This window comes from Ranitomeya variabilis, chromosome 4, assembly GCF_051348905.1.
Source record: "Ranitomeya variabilis isolate aRanVar5 chromosome 4, aRanVar5.hap1, whole genome shotgun sequence".
NCBI lineage: Eukaryota > Metazoa > Chordata > Amphibia > Anura > Dendrobatidae > Ranitomeya > Ranitomeya variabilis.
Window position 1 is genome coordinate 631,622,152 of NC_135235.1, and position 27,123 is coordinate 631,649,274.

Here is a 27,123-nt window from a genome sequence, read left to right on the forward strand (position 1 = left end):
AATCCGCGCTGTTGAATGAATTAGAAACCAAACATCTTGAAGAGATTGTGGTTTATTCGCAACGCGTTTCAAAGTCTATATGACTTCTTCCTCAGGAGATCACCACATACGGTTAACTGTCTGACCAGTGGATCTGCTGCAATGGATAAATGGATTGCATTTACATGCCTTAGCACAAGGATGCATCAGGTGAGCACCATCTGATTTTTTATCTCAAAAGTCTATCGGATAAGACCCTATTTTGCGCTTATCTTTCCTGCAGTTTCTCTGGTTATTATAAGACCCTGATAACGTCTTATCCCACTCCCTAATACATTATGATGCTATGAAGGACTTACAGGTGCTTCTCACAAAATTAGAATATCATATAAAAGTTCAATTATTTCAGTTCTTCAATACAAAAAGTGAAACTCATATCATATAGAGTCATTACAGAGTGATCTATTTCAAGTGTTTATTTCTGTTAATGTTGATGATTATGGCTTACAGCCAATGAAAACCCAATAGTCATTATCTCAGTAAATTAGAATACTTTATAACACCAGCTTGAAAAATTATTTTAAAATCCGAAACGTTGGCCTCCTGAGATGTCTGTTCAGTAAATGCACTCAATACTTGGTCGAGGCTCCTTTTGCATCAATTACTGCATCAAGGCGGCATGGCATGGAGGATATCAGTCTGTGGCACTACTGAGGTGTTATGGAAGCCCAGGGTGCTTTGATCAGACTGTAGAGGAAGTTAGTGGACAATATTTCCACGCTGCCGACAGAATGGAAATGTATATCCCAGTGTGGTACAGTAAGGTGGTGGTTTATTTCAACGTGTTTCGAAGTATATAACTTCTTCTTCAGGAAAAACCACATGCATGACGAGACAGCAGGAGTATCATTTAAATAGGTTAAAGCTTGGAATGTGGGCGCCAAAAATATATCAGGGTTCAGTCCGGTACCACATGGTAGGACACAAGATATATAAAAAACATTAGTAAGTTTCAATGCAAAACAATAGTGTCATTTTTTTTAAAATAACCTATATAGAAATCTGTTTTTTATGGAACCGCAAATGGAAGTTTGAGAGAAAATACTAAAAATGTATTATTGTATAATAAAATACAAAAAAAATTATTCTACAATAATACATTTTTTTGTATTTTATCTCAAGCTTCCATTTGCGGTTCCATAAAAAACAGATTTCTATATACCATATATACTCGAGTATAAGCCGAGATTTTCAGCCCAAATTTTTTGGCTGAAAGTGCCCCTCTCGGCTTATACTCGAGTCATGGTCGGCGACGGGGTCGGCGGGTGAGGGGGAGAGGACTGTCGCATACTCACCTGCTCCTGGCGTTCCTGACGCGGTCCCCGCATGTCCCACGGTCTTCGGGTGCTGCAGCTCTTCCTCTGTTCAGCGGTCACATGGTACCGCTCATTAAAGTAATGAATATGGACTCCACCCCCATAGGGGTGGAGCCGCATATTCATTCCTGTAATGAGCGGTACCAGTGACCGCTGACAGAGTTAGAAGCTGCCGTGCCCGGAGACCATCTGTCCGGGAGAAGGAGCCAGGGACCGCGCCGGAGCAGGTAAGTATTTCATATTTACCTTCCCTCGTTCCACCCGCCGGTCGCCGCTCTGTCTTCCCGTCCTCTTGCAGTGACTGTACAGGTCAGAGGGCGCGATGACGTATTCTTGTGTGCGCCGCCCTCTGCCTAAACAGTCAGTGCGGAGAGACGGGATGCTGAGGAGCAGCGGGCAGCAAGAGAGGTGAGTATGTCACTTTTTTTTTTATTACAGCAGCAGCAGTAGCATTAAATGTGGCACAGTTTTATATGGAGCATCTATGGGGCAATAATGAATTGCATGGCGCATTATATGGGGCAATAATGAATTGTATGGCGCATTATATAGAGCATCTATGGGGCAATAAAGAATTGTATGGAGCATCTATGGGGCAATAATGAATTGTATGGAGCACCTATGGGGCAATAATGAATTGTATGGCGCATTATATAGAGCATCTATGGGGCAATAATGAATTGTATGGAGCATCTATGGGGCAATAATGAATTGTATGGAGCATCTATGGGGCAATAATGAATTGTATGGAGCATCTATGGGGCAATAATGAATTGTATGGCGCATTATATGGGGCAATAATGAACTGTATGGAGCATTATATGTGGCACAGTTTTATATGGAGCATCTATGGGGCAATAATTAATTGTATGGAGCATTATATGTGGCACAGTTTTATATGGAGCATCTATGGGGCTATAATGAACTTGTAATGCAGCATTACATGGGGCAGTTTTATATGGAGCATCTTATGGGGCCATAATGAACTGTATGGAGCATTATATGTGGCACATTTTTATATGGAGCCAATCTCAATTCATTTTACTTTTATTGGTATCTATTTTTATTTTTGAAATTTACCGGTAGCTGCTGCATTTCCTACCCTAGGCTTATACTCGAGTCAATAAGTTTTCCCAGTTTTTTGTGGCAAAATTAGGGGGGTCGGCTTATACTCGGGTCGGCTTATACTCGAGTATATACGGTAGGTTATGTTTTTGTATATCATGTGTCCTACCATGTGGTACCGGACTGAACCCTGACATGTTGTCATGTGGTTCCGTTTTTTGGCGCCCACAGCCTTCAGCTTGTCTGCATTGTAGGGTCTGGTGTCTCTCACTCTATATAATATATACGTTTCATTTTATGTATTGAAGACCTGAAATTAATTAACTTTTTGATGATATTCTAATTGTGTGAGATGCACCTGTATAATGAATGGAGGATGGGGTGGAAACAGGATGGGGACTAAGTTTAGATGCTCACGTTCAGTATTTGCAGCAGAAAGTTCAAAAGGCTGGAAAGACGCTGTGGGTTTTTTTGGCAGAATTTTCCCCACTTCTTAGAATGGGTGATATACACTGCAAAAATGATACAAGAATAGACATGCTGCAGATTTTAATCTTCTGCAAATGTGCAAGGAACAAATAAGCAGCGTGTGCATGAGACTTCAGGAGTCTCATTCACTTTGCTTGTACTATAAAACTTTGTGCTTTTTCTGCAATACATAAAAGAAAAAAAAAACAACAAAAATGCAATGTGTGTCCATAGCCCTAAAATGAGTTGGGGTGTTAGGCATAGAGACTGATTAGTTTATATTTCTTGGGTGGCGGAAGCGATAGCTAATGGGGGGCACAGCGCTAGCTTACCAATGTACTTTTTTTTTAACTGTAAATTTTTATTAGAATGTTACAAATTTTAACAAATGGACATAAGTCCGAACACACAATTACAATCAAAAGCATATGAAATAGAAAGGTTACAATGACAAGGCAGCGTGGGACACCATAGATGAAGGAACTCCCTAGTACAATAAGACGCTTATATAATGAATATAAAATGGGTCAATCATACCCATAATCTCGAGTGAGTCCCAAAACCACAAATTCCCCCTTTATACCTTAATTAGAAAGATACAACAAAAAGCATACATAGAAAAATAAAAAAACAAAACAAAAGGGGCTTATCATGAGAAAATCCTCATATATACGGAAAGAGGACAGGACACCCACAACAAGGAAGGGAAGGAAGGGGGAGAAGAAGAAGGGCCAAATGGATTAAAGATGACCTATATGTTCCTCTGAGCCCAATAGTAATCCCAAGGGGCCCATACGGAATCAAAATTCTCCACTCTAGCATTCAGAAGAGCCGTCATATATTCCATCCTTCGAAAATTATTAATTCTATGTAATAAGTGCTGATGTATGGGAAGAGATTCCTGATTCCAATTACTAATGTACATTTTTAATGGTGTGCGGCTAATATTATATTAATGGTGGGGTACATATTTGTATTCAAGAGCGCAGTGGGAGATTTTGTATTTAGGAGATAAATGTATATATAAAATTGATGTGACCTTGTTATTTTCAGGGCTGCGGTGATCAGAGTGACAAGTCAAGTGGTGGCTGGGAGATGTCGACATGAAGGTCTGACGAGATGGAGAAGAAACAACAGAACATGTCTCTACTCAGATGAGACATGAGCGCTAAGTCACTGGATGTACAGTTGTGGCCAAAAGTATTGACACCCCTGCAATTCTGTCAGATAAGACTCAGTTTCTTCCTGAAAATTATTGCAAACACAAATTCTTTGTTATTATTATCTTCATTCAATTTGTCTTAAATGAAAAAACACAAAAACAATTGTCCTAAAGCCAAATTGGATATAATTCCACACCAAACATAAAAAAGGGGTGGACAAAAGTATTGGCACTGTTCGAAAAATCATGTGATGCTTCTCTAATTTGTGTAATTAACAGCACCTGTAACTTTCCTGTGGCACCTAACAGGTGTTGGCAATAACTAAAGCACACTTGCAGCCAGTTGACATGGATTAAAGTTGACTCAACCTCTGTCCTGTGTCCTTGTGTGTACCACATTGAGCATGGAGAAAAGAAAGAAGACCAAAGAACTGTCTGAGGACTTGAGAAACCAAATTGTGAGGAAGCATGAACAACCTCAAGGCTACAAGTCCATCTCCAAAGACCTGAATGTTCGTGTGTCTACCGTGCGCAGTGTCATCAAGAAGTTTAAAGCCCATGGCACTGTGGCTAACCTCCCTAGATGTGGACGGAAAAGAAAAATTGGCAAGAGATTTCAATGCAAGATTGTGCGGATGTTGGATAAAGAACCTCGACTAACATCAAAACAAGTTCAAGCTGCCCTGCAATCCGAGGGTACAACAGTGTCAACCCGTACTATCCGTCGGCGTCTGAATGAAAAGGGACTGTATGGTAGGAGACCCAGGAAGACTCCACTTCTTACCCCGAGACATAAAAAAGCCAGGCTGGAGTTTGCCAAAACTTACCTGAAAATACCTAAAACGTTTTGGAAGAATGTTCTCTGGTCAGATGAGACAAAAGTAGAGCTTTTTGGGCAAAGGCATCAACATAGAGTTTACAGGAGAAAAAAGAGGCATTCAAAGAAAAGAACACGGTCCCTACAGTCAAACATGGCGGAGGTTCCCTGATGTTTTGGGGTTGCTTTGATGCCTCTGGCACTGGACTGCTTGACCGTGTGCATGGCATTATGAAGTCTGAAGACTACCAACAAATTTTGCAGCATAATGTAGGGCCCAGTGTGAGAAAGCTGGGTCTCCCTCAGAGGTCATGGGTCTTCCAGCAGGACAATGACCCAAAACACACTTCAAAAAGCACTAGAAAATGGTTTGAGAGAAAGCACTGGATACTTCTAAGGTGGCCAGCAATGAGTCCAGACCTGAATCCCATAGAACACCTGTGGAGAGATCTAAAAATGGCAGTTTGGAGAAGGCACCCTTCAAATATCAGGGACCTGGAGCAGTTTGCCAAAGAAGAATGGTCTAAAATTCCAGCAGAGCATTGTAAGAAACTCATTGATGGTTACCGGAAGCGGATGGTCGCCGTTATTTTGGCTAAACGTTGTGCAACCAAGTATTATGCCAATACTTTTGTCTGGCCCATTGAGTTTTGAGTGAAATGATCAATATTTTGCTTCATTCTCTTTTGTGTTTTTTCATTTAAGACAAATTAAATTAAGATAATAATACCAAAGAATTTGTGATTGCAATCATTTTCAGGAAGAAACTGAGTATTATCTGACTGAATTGCAGGGGTGTCAATACTTTTGGCCACAACTGTAAACATAATTCTGTATCTGTAATATACGACTTGTTGTAATTCCGTTATCTGTAAAATAATCTCCCTAAGGCCACCTTCTCACATTCATATGAAATGTTGTGTGCTTCCAGATTAAGGGTGTCATGCACCAGAAACAAGTTGATGTCTCTAAGACTTATCTATCATCAAATTTTAAGTTTGGTTGAACAAGTTTTATACTCATTCCCAAATAAACATTTGCATGTTTGTGAAGCAGGAAAAACTTGCATACAATGGATGGAAAACAGAATATATTTCCCACACCCATCTTTTACACAAGTGATGCAATTGACTCATACTTTAAAATTACACCATTATTAACTCTCCATGAAGAACGTCGATAGAATAAAAAGTACAACAGAATTGTTAGATTTTGCTCATACAGTCTCAAAATGAAATAAAAAGTTACCAAAAAGTTGTTTGCACCCAGAAATGGCACCACTGAAAACTACAGCTTCTCACACAAAATGAAAGCCATCATACATCTCCGCTGATGGAAAATTGTAAGCTGTCTAGCTCTCAAAATGTAACGACATAAAAACAATTTTTTTCTTACAGTATCTATTGTACAAAAGTAGCAAAACACAAATAGAAATATATAAACTCAGTATCGCCAGAATCGTGCGGACCCACAAAATAAAGTTAACCTCGCAGCACACGAATAGCGAAAAAATGAAAACGTTAAAAACCAACAGAAGTGTTTTTTTCTCAATTTCTCCCTATAAAGAGTTAATAAAGTTACATGTACCCCAAAATTCATAAAAATAAAAATACCATGAAACGGAACAAGTAAAAAAAATGAAAAACTTTGTCTTAAAGACCGAAAATGGGCACGTCCTTAAGGGGTTGATGGACAAGGCAGGGGCACAGTTGCACACTAATTTACTGTAGTATATAAAGATGTAACCCCCTGACAGTGCGCTCTTCACATTGTGAATATAGAGTTGGGCCTCAATCAGGCACAATCAGTTTTTGTTTGTTTTTTTAACAAGTTAGAATACAATTTTTGTTACAATATGTTGGTTCTATTTTTGGTCCCGATGTCCGTTTTTACAATCTGTGTGATATCCAGTTTTTTTGTTTGTCAAAGCCTCTATTATCAACTGCTCAGTGAAGAATGGACAGCACTCAGATGACATCGGAGTGCTACCAGTTTTCTCACAGACACATTCACTTGAACGGGAAAGTTTCCTCTACAAATCAAATGAAAATCAGACGTCTCCATTCTTTGGCAGACGACCTCGGGCTGTGTTTACACTTTTGTTTGGGAGTATTCTTTTTTCTGTTCCCTTTTAAGAATAAGCAAACAGGTTTTATGTTCAAAACGGATGTGTTGTACAACCAATGCAATCAGGAGCAGAGTGGTCTCATTTATTATGGAATGTGTCTGGGTTACGATATTTTTTAAGAATGGAAAGTTCTGCATCATGAGATTGTTTTTACCGTTCCAACAACACTTGCGCCATTTATATACTGGAATATTATGCTTGTAAAGAAATGTATCTTGTACATAAAGTCAGCTTGTGGCTCACTAGTTATATTTCTGCCTTCCATATTGGGGTCCCGAGTTCAAATCCCCAACACTGACAAGCGTCAAAAGTAAATTTACAGACATCCACCGAGAACAGTGTCCGGTGTTAGACAGGACTCTGAACACAGAAGACTCCCTCCTAAAGCAGAGAGATAACTATATAAAATAGTGTGAAAAGGTTTTTTTGTTTTGTTTTCGCGAGAAATTCTTATGTGTAAAATCCACATAAAAAAATCAGTGCAACAACCCCTAAAACCTAACATAATGCAAACATAATCATACCATTCAGTGACTGATTAGAACCTGTGACTTCAGTGGTCACTACTAACCTGTGCGGTTATCTGTAGGAATCTCCTCCTTACACTGCTCATCATCCCTCACATATGTCCCTGAAGCATCAATATGGGTCAGATCTTTACCCTTAAAAAACAGAAATAGTAAATGAACATGTCGACCAAAATTGATACTGTATTTGGCGTTCATAGTGCATTAGGCAATTTAAATGGTCACGCCCCCTACTGGTAAGTCAGACTGAGGCCGGCCTCACACTAGCGAGTTTTACGGACGTATGAGCGCATAAACTACGTCCGTAAAATATGCATTACACACGGCCCAATGATTCTCTATGTCCCAGCTCATATCTGCCGTATTTTACTGATCCGTATTATACGGTCTTGTACGTAGAAAATCACAGCATGCTGCGTTTGTCACCGTATTGCGCAAAAAAATCACCAATGAAAGTCTATGGGGGCGAGAAAAATACAGATTACACACGGACCAGCAGTGTGACCTGCGAGAAATACGCAGCAGTGTTCTATAGAAAAGCCGGTAATTCAATTGCCGGCTTTTCATTTCTCCTTCCCAAACCCAAAAGGATATGAGACATGGTTTACATACAGTAAACCATCTCATATCCCCCTTTTTTTTGCATATTCCACACTACTAATGTTAGTAGTGTGTATGTGCAAAATTTGAGCGCTGTAGCATGTAAAATAAAGGGTTAAATCGCGGAAAAAATTGGCGTGGGCTCCCGCGCAATTTTCTCCGCCAGAGTGGTAAAGCCAGTGACTGAGGGCAGATATTAATAGCCAGGAGAGGGTCCATGGTTATTGGCCCCCCGTGGCTAAAAACATCTGCCCCCAGCCACCCCAGAAAAGGCACATCTGGAAGATGCGCCTATTCTGGCACTTGGCCTCTCTCTTCCCACTCCCGTGTAGCGGTGGGCTATGGGGTAATGAAGGGTTAATGCCACCTTGCTATTGTAAGGTGACATTAAGCCAGATTAATAATGGAGAGGCGTCAATTATGACACTTATCCATTATTAATCCAATAGTACGAAATGGTTAATAAAGCACACACACATGATTACAAAGTATTTTAATGAAATAAAGACACATGTTGTAATATTTTATTAGACTCTTAATCCACCTGAAGACCATCGTCCTGAAACAAAGTTAAAAAAACAAACAACAATATTCCATACCTTCCGTCGTTATGTCCCACGATGTAAATCCATCTGAAGGGGTTAAATCATTTTACAGCCAGGAGCTGTGCTAATGCACTCGCTCGTGCCTGTAAAACCCCTGGTACTGAAAGGAAAGCAGGGTGGCGGCAGGGACCAACGTGGTACCGGCACTCTGCCTTTATAACATTTAGTGAGTATATCATGCCTCTTTCAGTTATATTTCTATGTCTTGGGCTCATGCCTGTTTTTTTGCATTTTCACATTATACACTGGTTCTAATGTGGGATAATGCTATTGATTTATGGTATATGGTTTGCCCTATATATTATTCAGCAGCATGTTGATCCTGTGTGCTGAGCTTAGCCATCGCACATACTAAATACCATGTGGATGTCTTTGACACCAGGCACTGTTTGAATGGTGTGAGGCACTGTTTGAATGGTGTGATCACTTTGGTATTGACATTGCTGTGTGATTATATCATTGTTAGCACTTTATGGGGCATTGAATTTCTACTCTGCTGCTATAGGCGTTATGTGCCAGGCACTCTTTGTGTCCTGTTTATTGGTTATCCAGTTTTTCTCATTTTAATGTGTATTTCATGTCTACTTTTAATTGTTCTTTAATAAAATATTATATTAAGGATTATACTCGGTTGTGGTGTGGTTTATCCACCTGTGGTTGTTAAGCGCTCAAAGTTTGCACATACACACTACTAACATTAGTAGTGTGGAATATGCAAAAAAAAAAGGGATATGAGATGGTTTACTGTATGTAAACCATGTCTCATATCCTGTCGGGTTTGTGAAGGAGAAATGAAAAGCCGGCAATTGAATTACCGGCTTTTCACATATATATCGCGCTGAATTAAATATAAATGCAGAATATATATATATGTGTGTCTCAATGACATACATATATATATATATATATATATATATATATATATATATATATATATACTGTATATATGTTTTAACGAACATTTGAGCACATAAATCCATTAGATGTCGGTTTTGCAAGCCTGCGAGAAAATATCGCAGTACGGATGCCATACGGATTACATACGGAGGATGCCATGCGCAAAATACGCTGACACACCCTGCCTACGGATGACATACGGATCACTATTTTGGGGACTTTTCTGCGTATTACGGCCGTAAAAAATGGACCGTATTTACATACGCTGAGTGTGAGGCCGGCCTAAGGGTGTGTGCACACAACGTCATTTCCACGTGGATCCTGCCTGGAACTCATCTGAAAAACGGGTTTGCCAATATCTAAAAGACATCATGTGTATGTACCCTTTATTAGGTAGTAATAGCCCCATACACATTAGAGTAATGTCGACCTGACCATGATCTCCACACATTTCATGCCTCACGCTGCCCCCTAACTATTTGAACCTTGTAGGTTCTTCTACCATAAGATAAAGAGCTGCCATGAAAAGATGAATTTGGTTAGTCACAATACTTATGTAATCTCTAGTGTCCAAACCTCCATCTACAGATATCAGAGATACGAGGATAGGCCAAGAAAATATTCCCACATTATTAATCCACCTCCACCAGCCTTAAATGTTGATGTTGGATGTTTTTCCTTGATCACAATAATCTCCATATAGCCTTGATACCAAGGAAAATCCCCACAAGGTCGGTAGTTTTTGAAATACTGGTTCTGACTAATGTAGCACCAATGCCCGTGTTTGAAGTCGCTCAGATCACTCACTCTTCCAATTTCAAAGTGAATTCTGGCTGATAACTCATCATTACATTTTATATTACATTCCAGGGTCACAGCTCTCACTCCACACTATGAATCAAATCTGGAAAGGGACGGTGTCTCTAACACAGAGGTGTCAAACTGCATTCCTCGAGGGCCGCCAACAGGTCATGTTTTCAGGATTTCCTTAGCATTCCACAAGGTGCTGGAATCATTCTGTGCAGGTGATTAAATTATCACCTGTGCAATACAAGGAAATCCTGAAAACATGACCTGTTGGCGGCCCTCGAGGAATGCAGTTTGACACATTGTCAACTCAGTGTATAATACTGGTGGATACAACAATACTGAACACAAGACCTTCACTGCCGTCTACACATCATAGGGGAGATCTCATGACACCTTCTCTCCATCTACCTGATGATCCTGAGGAACATCGAGATCTTCTTGTTTACAGTCCTGTGGAAGAAGAGGACGGGGACATCTCTCTGGTGTTGTTCTCTTACTGGATAGATCTGGAGGAAACACATACAGGGACTGAATTCATTCTTTACATACAGATAATTATAGGCCGTGTGTATTTAGTCCTGTCTATTACCTGGTGATGTGGGGGGCTGGGGAACCTCCATCATGATGTCCTTGTACAGATCTTTGTGTCCTTCTAAATACTCCCACTCCTCCATGGAGAAATAGACGGCGACATCCTGACACCTTATAGGAACCTGACACATACAATGATACCGTCATCCCCCGATCCCTCCATAGCGTTACTGTATAATGTCCCAGCATTCCCAGCAGTGTCACCTCTCCAGTCAGCAGCTCAATCATCTTGTAGGCGAGTTCTAGGATCTTCTGGTCATTGATGTCCTCATGTATCAGGGGGTGAGGTGGAGGCCCCGTGATTGGGCTCAGGGGTCTTCCCCATCCCTCAGACGCAGGGGCCTGACAGCGCTCACTAGAGGTCTTCTTCACTACTGTGTAATCCTGGTTATGGAGAGACACATTAATAAACCTCACTACAGACATTTCCAGAGTCCTCACCTCTCCAGTTCTGTCCATCTGTTATTCCCATAGATAAGAATGATGTAATGTGACGTCATCAGAATCTCTCACCTCTCCAGTAAGCCGGAAGAGGATCTCTAGGGTGAGGTGTAAGATCCTCTCCGCCATCTTGTCCCTGTCCCTCTCCATCCTTGTAGGGTCACTCAGGAGAATTCTCTTATATAGAAGATCTCCACTGAGAGGATCCGATATTGTAGGGACCTGAATGGGGAGAAGATGATGATGTAACATCATAAAGATCCCATGTAAGAAGTCTCCGGAGCTGTTACCGGCGTCACATGATCACTACATCCAGTCATGGCCCCGTCCTGCCCCCAGTATAACACACAGTCCCATTATAGTCACATACAGAGATTTATCACAGGCTCAGCACTGAGGGGGTTAATGTCCCCTGCGCCCAGTAATGGGGAATCTCCAGCACCTACCTCCACCTGCAGAGCCGCACACCACATATATGGCTGTTCTGTGTGCACAGGACCTGTGATGAGGTCACAGGAGGGGAGGAGTCAGGGGTCACATGATCAGGAGCCTCAGTGTCTGCAGGACTGTGCTGTGCTGGTTGTCATGGTGCTGGATGAGGGGAAGTTTAAAGGGAACCTGTCACCCCTTTTTTTCCGTATGAGATAAAAATACCGTTAAATAGGGCCTGAGCTGTGCGTTACAATAGTGTATTTTGTGTACCCTGATTCCCCCGAACTCGGCTTCAGGAAAATGGCCGCCGCGATCTCCATCTGCGCACGCGCGGCCTCAGGAAGATGGCCGCCCCCACGATCACCAGGGGAATAGCGCAGATCGCGCTCTTTTTCCTCACCTGCGCTGTGGATTCGGCAGTTGGGCATGCACAAACCACTACGCCACCAACGGAAAAATAAGCAAGATCTGGGGGAAGAAACAGCGATGTCACCACGCCCATTTGACCAGACCAGCCTGATTGACAGGCGAAAACGGCGACTGTGGTAAGGTATTTCGGCAGCATAGGTGGGGAATCAGGGTCCACAAAATACACTATTGTAACGCACAGCTCAGGCCCTATTTAACGGTATTTTTATCTCATACGGAAAAAACGGGGTGACAGGTTCCCTTTAATGGTCAGGAGGCATTTGCAGTGTGGATGTAACAGAGCAGTGTGTGTACGAGGTGTACGGAGCGGAGCCGTGTGTGTATAATGTGTATGTAGCAGAGCTTTGTGTGTGTGTGTATGATGTGTATGTGGCAGAGCTGTGTGTGTATGATAAGCATAAAGCACAGTTGTGTTTGCACGAAGTGTATATAGTAGAGCCGTGTGTATATGTATGTAGCAGAGCTGTGTGTATGTGTATGTAGCAGAGGTGTGTCTGTTTTATGTGTATGTAGCAGAGCCGTGTGTGTATGATGTGTATGTAGCAGAGCCATGTGTGTATGATGTGTAAGTAGCAGAGCCATGATGTGTGTATGTAGCAGAGCCATGTGTGTATGTAGCAGAGCCATGTGTGTATGTAGCAGAGCTATGTGTGTGTATGATGTGTATGTAGCAGAGCCATGTGGGTATGTAGCAGAGCCGAGTGTGTATGATGTGTATGTAGCAGAGCTGTGTGTGTATAATAAATATTGCGGACCGTGTGGATACCATTGGCCTTTATGCTGATGACATGGTAATATTTATGGATAAAATAGAAGAAACTCTACCACAAGTGATAGCGACCATAGATAAATTTAGTAAATTCTCCGGTCTATATATGAACTGGGATAAATCTGCCCTGATGCCTTTATCTCATACTTCGGTTCCCTGTCTTGGGACTCTCACATCGCTGCCTGTAGTTTCCAACTTCAAATATCTAGGTATTCATATGTCTCAATACAGTCGGTTAGACCTACAACATAACATCTATCCACTGATGGATTTGGTCAAGTCTAAATTTATAACCTGGAGTAGACTCCCCCTCTCTGTCGCAGGCCGCATCAACCTAATTAAAATGATACTGCTTCCCAAACTCAATTATTGCTTTCAACATAGTGCTGTACCAATACCCAAGTCATTTTTCGCAAAATTATATTCCTTAATCACATCCTTTATATGGGGGAAGACCAGGCCCAAACTCAAACGATCTATTCTACAGAGACCAAAAAAGGGGGGTGGGGCAGCTTTACCAGACCTCTATCTGTACTACCTTGCTGGGCAGGCTAAGGCGATAAGTAAGTGGATGCCTAATAGCTCCCTACCTAATTCCGAGAGTCATTTAATTCATTCTGCCCGGATTGATTGCCCACAGGGATTTTTGGAGATGGAGAAATCTGGTGCTTGTCGTCTGTTGCCTATGCTCCGGCTAGCGAGATTGGTATGGAGACAAATAAAAAGAATTATTAAATTTGTGGATGTCATAGCTGAAATGCCACTGTGGAATAATGGTTATATACCAGAATTACTAAATCACCCATCCACTGATTTCTGGGTCTCCTGTGGTGTTCTCTCGGTGAGTGATATACATAACCAGGGGGGTTTTGTAACCTTTGAACAACTACAGAATAATTACAACATCCCTAGGTCTCAATTCTTCCGGTATTTACAACTAAGGTCAGCTTTCCAATCGCACATACGGAATGTAGATACGGGTCGGTCGATCTCTTCTTTACCTTTGATAGGTATCCTCAAATCACAGGGTCCTCAAGGAAGGGTTTAGGAGTTTCAGCTCCTTAACATGTGCCACTCTGTTTTTAAAGGGACCAAAAGTAATTGGACAATTGACTCCAAGGCTATTTCATGGACAGGTGTGGGCAATCCCTTCATTATGTCATTCTCAATTAAGAAGATAAAAGGCCTGGAGTTGATTTGAGGTGTGGTGCTTGCATTTGATGCTTGCAATTATGAGGTTACTACAATCCAATGGAAACCATACATAATGCAGGCAGGAGCAAACCAATGCAGAGCATAGTCAGTAAAGAAAAGAAATGCATCAGAGAAAAGGGTGAGTCACATCAGTCTGAAGAAAGGCAATAGGCATTCCTGGAATTCAAACTAGTCTCTCAAAGTCTCACAGTATTATTATTATTTATTTATATAGCACCATTAATTCCATGGTGCTGTACATGAGAAAGGGGTTATATACAGAGTTATAGATATCGTTTACAGTAAACAAATTTACAATGACAGACTGGTACAGAGGGGAGAGGAACCTGTCCTTGCGGACTTACATTCTATGGGATAATGGGGAAGAGACAGAAGGTCGGGGGTGCGGCAGCTCGGGTGGTGGTGAGGCGGCAGAATGGTTATTGTAGGCTGTAGGCTTTCTTGAAGAGATGGGTTTTCAGGTTCCGTCTGAAGGATCTGAGGGTGGTGGATAATCGGATGTGTTGATGTGTGAAATTCCAGAGGATGGGGGATATTAGGGAGAAATCTTGGAGGAGGTTGTGTGAGGAACGAATAAGTGTGGAGGAGAATAGGAGGGAAGATATTGGGAGATTAGTTCAGAGATATAGGGAGGGACAGGTTGTGGATGGCTTTCTAGATCAGTGTTAGTAGTTTGAACTGGGTTCGTTGAGGAATTGGGAGCCAGTGGAGGGATTTGCAGAGGGGAGAAGCAGGGGAGTAGCGAGGGAGAGGTGAGTTAGCTGGGCAGCAGAGTTGAGGACAGACTGTAGCGGTGCAAGAGAGTTAGCGGGGAGGCCGCAGAGGAGGGTGTTGCAGTAATCAAGGCGGGAGATGATGAGGGCATGCACAAGAGTTTTGGTAGACTGTGGGCTGAGGAAGGAACGGATTCTGGCAATATTTGAGTTGAAGGCGACAGGAGGTGGCAAGAGTTTGGACGTGCGGTTTGAAGGATAGGGCAGAGTTGAGAGTTACCCCGAGGCAGCGGATTTCAGGTGCAAGAGAGTGTGATACCGTTTACCGTACTAGATAGATCAGGTAGGGGGGATACGTGAGATGGGGGAAAGATGATGAGTTCGGTTTTGTCTACATGGAGTTTTAGGTAGCGAGAGGTGAAGAAGGAGGATATGGTTGAAAGACACTCCGGGATTCTGGACAGCAGAGAGGTGACATCTGGGCCGGAGAGGTAGATCGGAGTGTCGTCCACATACAGGTGGTAATGGAAGCCATGAGACTTTATACCCTTGGCCTAGGACAACTCATAGACGGAAAAAAATAGGAGCCCCAGGACAGAGCCTTGAGGGACTCCAACATAGAGAGGGCAACATGAGGTAGTGTGGGAGTGGGAAACGCTAAATGTGCGGTCGGAAAGGTATGAGGCAATCCAGGACAGGGCAAGGTCTTTGATGCCAAGGGAAGAAAGAATCTGTAGCAGTAGGCAGTGGTCGACTGTGTCCAAGGCAGAGGACAGGTCAAGTAGGAGGAGGATGGAGAACTGTCTGTTAGCTTTGGCTGTAAGTCATTAGTAATTTTTGTCAGGGCAGTTTCGGTGGAGTGGTGAGGGCGGAAACCAGATTGGAGGCTGTCAAGGAGAGAGTTAGGTGAGAGGTGGGAGGAAAATTGAGCATTTACATGCTGCTCAAGGAGTTTTGAAGCAAATGGGAGCAGTGATATGGGGCATAATCTATGGAGCATGTTATGGGGCATAAGCTATGGAGCATGTTATGGGGCATAAGCTATGGAGCATTTTATGGGGCATAATCTATGGAGCATCTTATGAGGCATAATCTATGGAGCATCTTATGAGGCATAATCTATGGAGCATCTTATGGGGCATAATTTATGGAGCATTTTATGGGGCATAATCTATGGAGCATCTTATGGGACATAAACTATGTAGCATTTTATGGGGCATAATCTATGGAGCATCTTATGGGGCCATCAACCTTTATGCCGAATTGTATGGGGCATAATCTATGGAGCACCTTATGGGGCCATCAACTTTTATGCCAAATTGTATGGGGCATAATCTATGGAGCATCTTAAGGGGCCATCCATCTTTATACAGCATTGTATGGGGCATAATCTATGGAGCATTCTATGGGGTCATAATCAACCTTTATACAGCATTTTATGGGGCAAATGCTTTTATGGAGCATCTTATGGGGCCATTATTAACCTTTGTGCAGCATTATATGGAGCATGTTTTAATATGGAGCATCTTATGGTGCCCATCATGAACTGTATTGAGCATTATATGGGTCTCCTGATTCAATATGGATATTCAAAAACACAACCTACTGATGTCTCAATTGATTTTACTTTTATTGGTATCTCTTTTTATTTTTGAAATTTACCAGTAGCTGCTGCATTTCCCACCCTAGGCTTATACTCGAGTCATTAAGTTTTCCCAGTTTTTTGTGGCAAAATTAGGGGTCTCGACTTATACTCGGGTCGGCTTATACTTGAGTATATACGGTAGTAAATTTTGACTTTTTTGGCAAACAAAGCTGTATGACGGCTTATTTTCTGCGAAGCAATTTGATTTTTTGGTACCATTTTTTATCACTTTTTCTTACAATTTTTCAGATGGAGAATGGACAAACACGAAAAACTCAGCTATTTTTTTTTGCGTGTGTGACTTAACATGCAGTAAAAGAGATAAGAACAATTAAACATTTTAATTTTTTGGGTCAGTACAATTAGAGCGATACCTGATTTATATACATTTTTTATGATTTGTTACTTTTACACACTAGAAACAATATTTTACATTAATTTGTTTTGTGCAGCATATTCTGAGATATGTAATGCTTTTATTTATTTGTCGAATGTTGTTTTTGCAGAACAATTTTCTATCATTTTTTTTACATGACATTTTTTGTTTGTCAGTATGGCAAAAAAAATACATTTTTGAAGTGCTTTTTATTACACTTTTTTACATTGTTCGCCGTACGGTATAAATAAGGAGACGGTTTTATAGTGTGGGTTGTTCCCAATCTGACGATATTAATTATGTGAAGTTTTTTTAGTTGTAACGCAAAGGCTGCATTTTCAGTGGCAAAATAGGTTTTCATGATTTCTGTGTGAGTTTGTGGGTTTTTTCTTTCTACTTCTTTACATTTAATATGTGTTTTAACCACCTTTTACTTAAACGAAAAAAAGTGGTTTGGTACCGTGTTAGGCTAGGTTCACATTGCATTAACAGCAGCCCGTTCAACACATGCGTTAAAGGGCTGCTTTTAACGCAAGTGCCGATATGTCATCGCGCTAGAGCAGATAGAGCTAGCAGATGCTCTATCTGCGCTAGCAGTGACGGACCAGGAAACGCTGCAGGCCGCGTCCCAGGGTCCATCATGCAATGACAGCACATCGCTAGCCAGCAATGCGTTCGACATAGGATATAATGGCGGCGTTAACGGACTGTGTTACACCGCGGTGTAACGTGGTCCGTCTAACGGACGCCTATAACATAATGTGAACCCAGCCTTAGCTATTCACATGTATTTACATGACATTCATTGGGACGTTCACATGTTTCTATTCAAATGTGGTGTATTTAATTCTATGCAATATATGTCCTGTGGGGGGGCTCTATGTTGGAGAAACAGGACAGAGACTGAGAGCAAGGATGAGGTCTCAGTGTCATACAATTACAGACAAAAAAAACAAAAACATTTACCTGTGGCCAAACACTTCTGTGGTCAAGTACACAACATAGACAATATGAAAGTTGTCATTTTGAAAGGCAATTTCAAATCACAGAAACATCGCAGGGTCTGGGAATACAAATTCATTACCATATTTGAGTCTGTTCACACAGGACTCGATTTGTCAGGAGGATTTATGGCCCACTACCAAATCTGAGCAATTTCCTCCAAAAACAATGAAGGTACCACCAGCCCTTTGATCCTACATGCATATAGGGTCCATGAAACTTTCACACCACTTATCTAATCTTACCTAATTAAGGATTCTCTCTTTAACCCATTAACGACCGCCGATACGCCTTTTAATGGCGGCCGCTAAGGGTACTTAATCCACAGCGCCGTTAATTAACGGCGCTGTGGAAAAAGTGAATAGCGCCCCCCAGAGTCGGATTTTCTCTGGGGTCTCGGTTGCCGAGGGTAGCCGAGACCCCAGAGAACATGATTCGGGGGGTTTTTACCGACCCCCGAGTTGCGATCGCCGGTAATTAACCGTTTACCGGCGGTCGCAACAACAACAAAAAAAAACGCGATTTGCCGTTTAATTTCTCTGTCCTCCGATGTGATTGCACATCGGAGGACAGAGAAATGTGGTCCCCGATGGCCCCCAATAGCCCCCCAATACTCACCTACCTCCCCCGGTGCTCCTCGTGTCTCCCCATGGGCGCCGCCATCTTTTTTCCGGGAAAAAATGGCAGGCGCACGCGCAGTGCGCCCGCCGCCCGGAAGATCTTTGGGGTCTCGGCTGCCAGGGGTAGCCGAGACCCCAAAGAACATGATCGGGGTCGGTTTGCACCGACCCCTGCTTTGCGATCGCCGGTAATTAACAGTTTACCGGCGACCGCAAAAAAAAAAAAAAAAAAAAAAGCGATCAGTTATTTCTCTGTCCTCTGATGTGATCGCACATCAGAGGACAGAGAAATAGGGGGATTCGGGGACCCTATCATACTCACCCGGGGTCCCTGGGTCCTCTTCTGTCTTCTCCTGCCAGCCGGCTTTTTCATCATGGCGGGCGCATGCGCAGTGCGCCCGCCATCTGCTGCCATCTGCCGGCCGGCAGGAGAAGACAAGTTGGGGCTAAAATTAGGGTTAGGGTTAAGGTTAGAGTTAGGGTTAGAGTTAGGGTTAGAGTTAGGGTTAGAGTTAGGGTTAGGGTTAGAGATAGGGTTGGGGCTAAATTTAGGGTTAGGGCTAGGGTTAGGGTTAGGCTACTTTCACACTAGCGTTTTTTGGCTTCCGTCGCAATGCGTCGTTGGAGAAAAAACGCATCCTGCAAAAGTGCTTGCAGGATGCGTTTTTTCTCCATTGGCTTGCATTAGCGACGCATTGCGACGGATTGCCACATGTCGCATCCGTCGTGCGACGGATGCGTCGTGCTTTGGCGGACCGTCGACACAAAAAAAACTACATGTAACTTTTTTGTGCGACGTATCCGCCATTTCCGACCGCGCATGCGTGGCCGGAACTCCTCCCCCGCCTCCCCGCACCTCACAATGGGGCAGCGGATGCGTTGAAAAAACAGCATCCGCTGCACCCGTTGTGCGGCGCTTACAACGCTAGCGTCGGTACGTCGGCCCGACACACTGCGATGGGCCGAGTACGACGCTAGTGTGAAAGTAGCCTTAGGCTTCTTTCACACTTGCGTCGGTACGGGGCGGTCGCAATGCGTCGGCCCGATGTACCGACGCACGTTGTGAAAATTGTGCACAACGTGGGCAGCGGATGCAGTTTTTCAACGCATCCGCTGCCCAGTCTATGTCCTGGGGAGGAGGGGGCAGAGTTACGGCCACGCATGCGCGGAAATGGCGGACGCGACGTACAAAAAAAAGGTTACATTGAACTTTTTTTGTGACGACGGGGGCCAAAGTTATGGTTAGGGTTGGGGCTAAAGTTAGGGTTGGGGCTAAAGTTAGGGTTAGAGTTGGGATTAGGGTTAGGGTTTGGATTAGGGTTGGGATTAGTGTTACGTTTGGGATTAGGGTTGGGATTAGGGTTAGGGTTGGGATTAGGGTTAGGGGTGTGTTGGATTTAGGGTTTTGATTAGGGTTATGGTTAGGGTTGAGATTAGGGCTGTTTTGGGGTTAGGGTTGTGATTATCGTTAAGGTTGTGATTAGGATTATGGATCGGGTTGAGATTAGGGTTAGGGGTGTGTTGGGGTTAGGGTTGGAGTTAGAATTGGGGGGTTTCCACTGTTTAGGTACATCAGGGGGTCTCCAAACACGACAGCCAATTTTGCGCTAAAAAAGTCAAATGGTACTCCCTCCCTTCTGAGCTCTGCCGTGCGCCCAAACAGTGGTTTACCCCCACATATGGGGCATCAGCGTACTCGGGATAAATTGGACAACAACTTTTGGGGTCCAATTTCTCCTGTTACCCTTGTGAAAATAAAAACTTGGGGGCTAAAAATCTTTTTTGTTGGAAAAAAAAATATTTTTTTTATTTTCACTTCTCTGCATTATAAACTTCTGTGAAGCACTTGAGCTTTCAAAGTTCTCACCACATATCTAGATAAGTTCCTTAGGGGGTCTAGTTTCCAAAATTTGGTCACTTGTGGGGGTTTCTACTGTTTAGGTACATTAGGGGTCTGCAAACGCAACATAACGCCCGCAGACAATTCTATCAAAGTCTGCATTCCAAAATGGCGCTCCTTCCCTTCCGAGCTCTGCCGTGCGCCCAAACAGTGGTTTACCCCCACATATGGGGTACCAGCATACTCAGGACAAATTGGACAACAACTTTTGGGGTCCAATTTCTCTTGTTACCCTTGTGAAAATAAAAATTTGGGGGCTAAAAAAATCTTTTTTGTGGGAAAAAAATATTTTTTATTTTCACTACTCTGCATTATAAACTTCTGTGAAGCACTTGGGCATTCAAAGTTCTCACCACATATCTAGATAAGTTCCTTGGGGGGTCTATTTTCCAAAATGGGGTCACTTGTTGGGGGTTTCTACTGTTTAGGTACATTAGGGGTCTGCAAACGCAACATAACGCCCGCAGACAATTCTATCAAAGTCTGCATTCCAAAATGGCGCTTCTTCCCTTCCGAGCTCTGCCGTGCGCCCAAACAGTGGTTTACCCCCACATATGGGGTACCAGCATACTCAGGACAAATTGGACAACAACTTTTGGGGTCCAATTTCTCTTGTTACCCTTGTGAAAATAAAAACTTGGGGGCTAAAAAATCTTTATTGTTTAAAAATATATATTTTTTATTTTCACGACTCTGCATTATAAACTTCTGTGATGCACTTGGGCATTCAAAGTTCTCACTACACATCTAGATAAGTTCCATGGGGGGTCTAGTTTCCAAAATGGGGTCACTTTTGGGGGGTTTCTACTGTTTAGGCACATCAGGGGCTCTCCAAACGCAACATGGCGTCCGATCTCAATTCCAGTCAATTTTGCATTGAAAAGTCAAATGGCGCTCCTTTGCTTCCGAGCTCAGCCATGCGCCCAAACAGTGGTTTACCCCCACATATGGGGTGTCGGCGTACTCAAGACAAATTGTACAACAGCTTCTGGGGTCCATTTTCTCCTGTTACCCTTGGTAAAATAAAAATTTGGAGGCAAAAAGATCATTTTTGTAGAAAAAATGCGATTTTTTTATTTTCACGGCTCTACATTATAAACTTCTGTGAAGCACCTGGGGGTTTAAAGTGCTCACCACACATCTAGATAAGTTCCTTAAGGGGTCTAGTTTCCAAAATGGTATCACTTGTGGGGGGTTTCCACTGTTTAGGCACATCAGGGACTCTCCAAACGCGACATGGCATCCGATCTCAATTCCAGCCAATTCTGCATTGAAAAAGTCAAACGGTGCTCCTTCACTTCCAAGCTCTGCGGTGCACCCAAACAGTGGTTTACCTCCACATATGGGGTATCGACGTACTCAGGAGAAATTGCACAACAACTTTTGTGGTCTAATTTCTCCTGTTACCCTTGTGAAAATAAGAATTTGTGGGCGAAAAAATCATTTTTGTGAAAACAAATGCGATTTTTTATTTTCACGGCTCTACGTTATAAACTTCTGTGAAGCACTTGGGGGTTCAAAGTGCTCACCACACATCTAGATAAGTTCCTTGGGGGGTCTAGTTTCCAAAATGGTGTCACTTGTGGGGGGTTTCCACTGTTTAGGCACATTAGGGGCTCTCCAAACGCGACATGGCGTCCGATCTCAATTCCAGCCAATTCTGCATTGAAACAGTCAAACGGTGCTCCTTCACTTCCAAGCTCTGCGGTGCGCCCAAACAGTGGTTTACCTCCACATATGGGGTATCGGCGTACTCAGGAAAAATTGCACAACAAAATTTGTGGTTAAATTTCTGTTTTTACACTTGTGAAAATTAAAAAAAATGGTTCTGAAGTAAAATGTTTGCAAAAAAAAGTTAAATGTTCATTTTTTTCTTCCACATTGTTTTAGTTCCTGTGAAGTACGTAAAGGGTTAATAAACTTCTTGAATGTGGTTTTGAGCAGCTTGAGGGGTGCAGTTTTTAGAATGGTGTCACACTTGGTTATTTTCTATCATATAGACCCCTCAAAATCACTTCAAAGGTGATGTGGTCCCTAAAAAAAACATGGTGTGGTAAAAATGAGAAATTGCTGGTCAACTTTTAACCCTTATAACTCCCTAACAAAAAAAAAAATTGGTTCCAAAATTGTGCTGATGTAAAGTAGACATGTGAGAAATGTTATTTATTAACTATTTTTTGTGACATATCTCTCTGATTTAAGGGCATAAAAATACAAAGTTTGAAAATTGCAAAATTTTAAAAATTTTCGCCATATTTCCATTTTTTTCATAAATAATCGCAAGTAATATCGAACAAATGTTACCACTAACTTGAAGTACAACATGTCACGAAAAAACAATCTCAGAATCAGCGGGATCCGATAAAGCGTTCCAGAGTTATAACCTCATAAAGTGACACTGGTCAGAATTGTAAGAATTGGCTCGGTCATTAAGTACCAAATTGGCTCTGTCACTAAGGGGTTAAAGATCAGTGTTTGTTTATTTAAATGCCCATGTATCACACCATGCCTGTGCTCTTTACTGTATATAATTGGGTTTCTTCAAATATCTTGTCATAACAGCCTGATGAAGAGACGTAAGCAGTTTTGAAAGCTTGCTTTGTAACATCATTCACTATATTTTGTTAGCCATTAAAAGGTATCACACCCACAAGATTCCTATTTTGTTTCTACCACTGAGAGCACTCTATATCTTTAACCACCTGTTAAACACTTAAGATGCCGCAGTCATGATTGACAGTGGCATTTGACGGGTTAATCAGATGTCAGATACAGAGGTCATATACAGCTGTCACCATTGTGAGATATTTACCAACTGGGGCACTATTTACTTTCCTCTCACCGCTATATGGCTGCCATTTTAATATGTATCAGAGGTCGTTAAATTGTTAACGGACAGGCTAGCTGTTAGTTGGCAACTGTTCTGATCTATAGCAGAATCTCTCCAATGCTAATGTCACATCAAACAGAAGAGAAAAGTATTAGACAACTTGTTTATGTAAATGTAAAATATTTTATACATGTATATATGATTCAAACATAGGCGCATATGAATACTAATTGCTTTTTAATAACAATCATGTTATGAATAAAATTATAAAAAAAGAGAATCACTACTTTCCTGTGTGTGTCCTTAGATGACCAACAAGAGATGCTTTCACTGTAAAACGTTTCCCACATTCTGAACAAGAAAATGGCTTCTCCCCTGTGTGAATTCTCTGATGTAAAACAAGATGTGATTTCTTTGAAAAACATTTCCCACATTCTGAACATGAAAATGGCTTCTCCCCTGTGTGAATTCTCTGATGTTCAATGAGATGTGATTTTTCATTACAACATTTCCCACATTCTGAACATGAATATCGCTTCTCCTGTGTGTGAGTTCTCTGATGTCTAACAAGATGTGCTTTCTCTATAAAACATTTCCCACATTCTAAACATGAATATGGCTTCTCCCCTGTGTGACTTCTCTGATGTATAACAAGATGTGATTTCCATAAAAAACATTTCCCACATTCTAAACATGAATATGGCTTCTCCCCAGTGTGATTTCTCTGATGTGTAATGAGCTGTGATTTCCACATAAAACATTTCCCACATTCTGAACATGAAAGTGACTTTTCCCCTGTGTGAATTCTCTGATGTGTAACGAGATTCATTTTCCTATTAAAACATTTCCCACATTCTGAGCACGAAAATGTTTTTTCCTCTTTAAGAGCTATTTCATGTTCATTGGTCCTCCTATGACTTTTGTTTTGAATATCAGTCATTGATGATGCAGAAGAAAGGACTTGTTGAAAATGAATGGCTGAAAGACTTTTTCTGAGAAGGGATTGAGGTGTATCTGGGATAATGGCATGTTCTTCATGTTTATCTGGTGTAATATTATGATCATCTGGTACGAAATCTGAAAGTAGCAGATGTCCCACTGAGCTCCTGGTACAGTCATCTGTCAAGAATAAAAATGATTTTGTTATTTTCCAATAATACTATGCTAAAATCATATCAATATTATATATTTTATAAAAAAAATTTAATACAAATTGTAATATAAATAAATTACTGATGCATAAGAGAGCAGAGCACAAAGCAGTGATTATTGGATTTTGCCATTAGGTTTTCAGGTTGTGCTATTTCAGTTTTTCACTTCTCTGTTCAATTCATCTTCACCATAAGTTCATGTTTCACTTTGTCTGTCATCAATCATTACCAGTTATATCAAGGGTGCAGAACCTTTTTTCTGCCAAGGCCATTTAGATATTTATACCATCATTTGGGGACCGTGCAAAACTATCAAATTGAAAATTACGCTGCTTTATTTAGTTAAACATTTAACTAACTCACCCACTATGTGATGGCTGGAGCTTCATCTCTTTGGTGAGGCTAGTGATGTTAGGTGTTATGATCCTAAGTGGCTGAGGATCACGAATAGACCAGCAAGTGAATAAACTAAGGACAAGCTCTAGGGAGATGGTAACTGGACTGATCGCAAATCTGAACCTATCCAACACAACTAGAGGTAGCCGGTGAACGTGCCTAAAAAATTCCTAGACGTCTCGAGCCAGCCTGAGGAACTAGCTACCCCTAACGAGAAAGAAAGACCTCGCTTGCCTCCAGAGAAATAATCCCCAAAGATTTAGAAGCCCCCAACAAATATTAACGGTGAAGTAAGAAGAAGGCACATACGTAGGGATGAAATCAGATTCAGCAAAAGAGGCCCACTAGTACTAGAAAGCAGAAAATAGAGCAGGGGTCTATGCGATCAATAAAAAACCCTTACAAAATATCCATCCTGAGATTTCAAGAACCCATGCACCAACTAATGGTGTGTGGGGAGAAACTCAGTCCACTAGAGCATCCAGCAAGCGAGGGAATCACATTTTAGCAAGCTGGACAAGAAAACATGATAAACACTGCTGATCAAAAAATGAGCAAACAAAACTTAGCTTGTCCTGGATGGACTGGGAGCAAGGTAGTCAGAAGGAATCTGAGTAGCACTGATTACATCGACAGCCGGCAACAAGTGAAAGTAAAACAGAGCTATATAGGAACCTCCCAGAGGATAACGAACCAGCTGATAGCCAGAGACCAGCAGGATAACAAACCAAGCCACCAGGGGGAGCCCAAAGCAAAAGTCACACCATACCACCAGTGACCACAAGAGGGAGCCTGAAAACAGAGTTCACAACAGTACCCCCCCTTAAAGAGGGGTCACCGAACCCTCATGAAAACCCCCAGGGCGATCAGGATGAGCCACATGGAAGGCACGAACCAAATCGGCTGCATGAACATCAGAGGCGACAACCCAAGAATTATCCTCCTGACCATAGCCCTTCCACTTGACCAAATACTGGAGCCTCCGTCTAGAAACACGAGAATCCAAGATCTTCTCCACCACGTATTCCAATTCTCCCTCAACCAGCACCGGGGCAGGAGGCTCAACCGGAGGAACCACAGGTACCACATACCTCCGCAACAACGAGCGATGGAACACATTATGAATAGCAAATGATGCCGGGAGGTCCAGACGGAATGACACAGGTCCAAGGACTTCCAGAATCTTATAAGGACCGATAAACCGAGGCTTGAACTTAGGAGAGGAGACCTTCATAGGAACGAAGCGAGAAGACAGCCACACCAAGTCCCCAACGCAAAGTCGGGGACCCACACAGCGACGGCGGTTGGCAAAGAGCTGAGCCTTCTCTTGTGACAACTTCAAATTGTCCACCACATGATTCCAAATCTGATGCAACCTATCCACCACAACATCCACTCCAGGACAGTCAGAAGGCTCCACCTGACCCGAGGAAAAACTAGGATGAAACCCCGAATTACAAAAAAAAGGAGAAACCAAAGTAGCAGAACTAGCCCGATTATTAAGGGCAAACTCGGCCAACGGCAAAAAAGTAACCCAGTCGTCCTGGTCAGCAGAAACAAAACATCTTAAATAAGTCTCCAAGGTCTGATTAGTTCGCTCGGTTTGGCCATTCGTCTGAGGATGGAAGGCCGAAGAAAAAGACAATTCAATGCCCAACTTAGCACAAAAGGTCCGCCAAAATCTAGACACAAACTGGGATCCTCTGTCAGAAACAATGTTCTCAGGAATCCCGTGCAAACGAACCACATTTTGAAAAAACAGTGGAACCAACTCGGAGGAGGAAGGCAACTTAGGCAAGGGCACCAAATGGACCATCTTAGAAAAACGATCACACACCACCCAGATGACAGACATTCTCTGAGAGACAGGGAGATCAGAAATAAAATCCATGGAAATGTGCGTCCAAGGCCTCTTCGGGACAGGCAAAGGTAACAGCAAACCACTGGCATGAGAACAGCAAGGCTTCGCCCGAGCACAAATTCCACAAGACTGCACAAAGGAACGCACATCCCGCGACAAGGAAGGCCACCAAAAAGACCTGGCCACCAAGTCTCTGGTACCAAATATTCCAGGATGGCCCGCCAACACCGAAGAATGAACCTCGGAGATGACTCTGTTGGTCCATCTATCCGGGACAAACAGTCTCTCCGGTGGACAGCGGTCAGGTCTATCCGCCTG

General features: G+C 42.4%; 3 protein-coding genes across 4 annotated transcripts in view; all 3 read right to left on the bottom strand.

Annotated features, from left to right (window-relative positions):
• Positions 1 to 11,171, bottom strand: part of LOC143767240 (uncharacterized) — a 62,392-nt gene extending 51,221 nt beyond the window's left edge. Inside the window, exons 1-3 of one of the 2 annotated variants that reach the window (XM_077255431.1) lie at positions 11,024 to 11,171; positions 10,843 to 10,940; positions 7,567 to 7,657 (exon numbers count right to left, since the gene is read on the bottom strand). In XM_077255431.1, coding sequence (XP_077111546.1) covers positions 7,567 to 7,657; positions 10,843 to 10,940; positions 11,024 to 11,156 — 322 coding nt within the window. In that variant the 5' untranslated portion in view covers positions 11,157 to 11,171. The remainder of the gene's footprint in view (positions 1 to 7,566; positions 7,658 to 10,842; positions 10,941 to 11,023) is intronic. The other variant, XM_077255429.1, reaches the window with a different exon arrangement.
• Positions 1 to 27,123, bottom strand: part of LOC143768146 (uncharacterized) — a 350,260-nt gene that overhangs the window by 273,160 nt on the left and 49,977 nt on the right. The gene's annotated exons all lie outside the window — the stretch shown is intronic.
• Positions 23,553 to 27,123, bottom strand: part of LOC143767285 (gastrula zinc finger protein XlCGF66.1-like) — a 32,604-nt gene continuing 29,033 nt past the window's right edge. Inside the window, exon 7 of the mRNA XM_077255502.1 lies at positions 23,553 to 24,516. Coding sequence (XP_077111617.1) covers positions 23,681 to 24,516 — 836 coding nt within the window. The 3' untranslated portion in view covers positions 23,553 to 23,680. The remainder of the gene's footprint in view (positions 24,517 to 27,123) is intronic.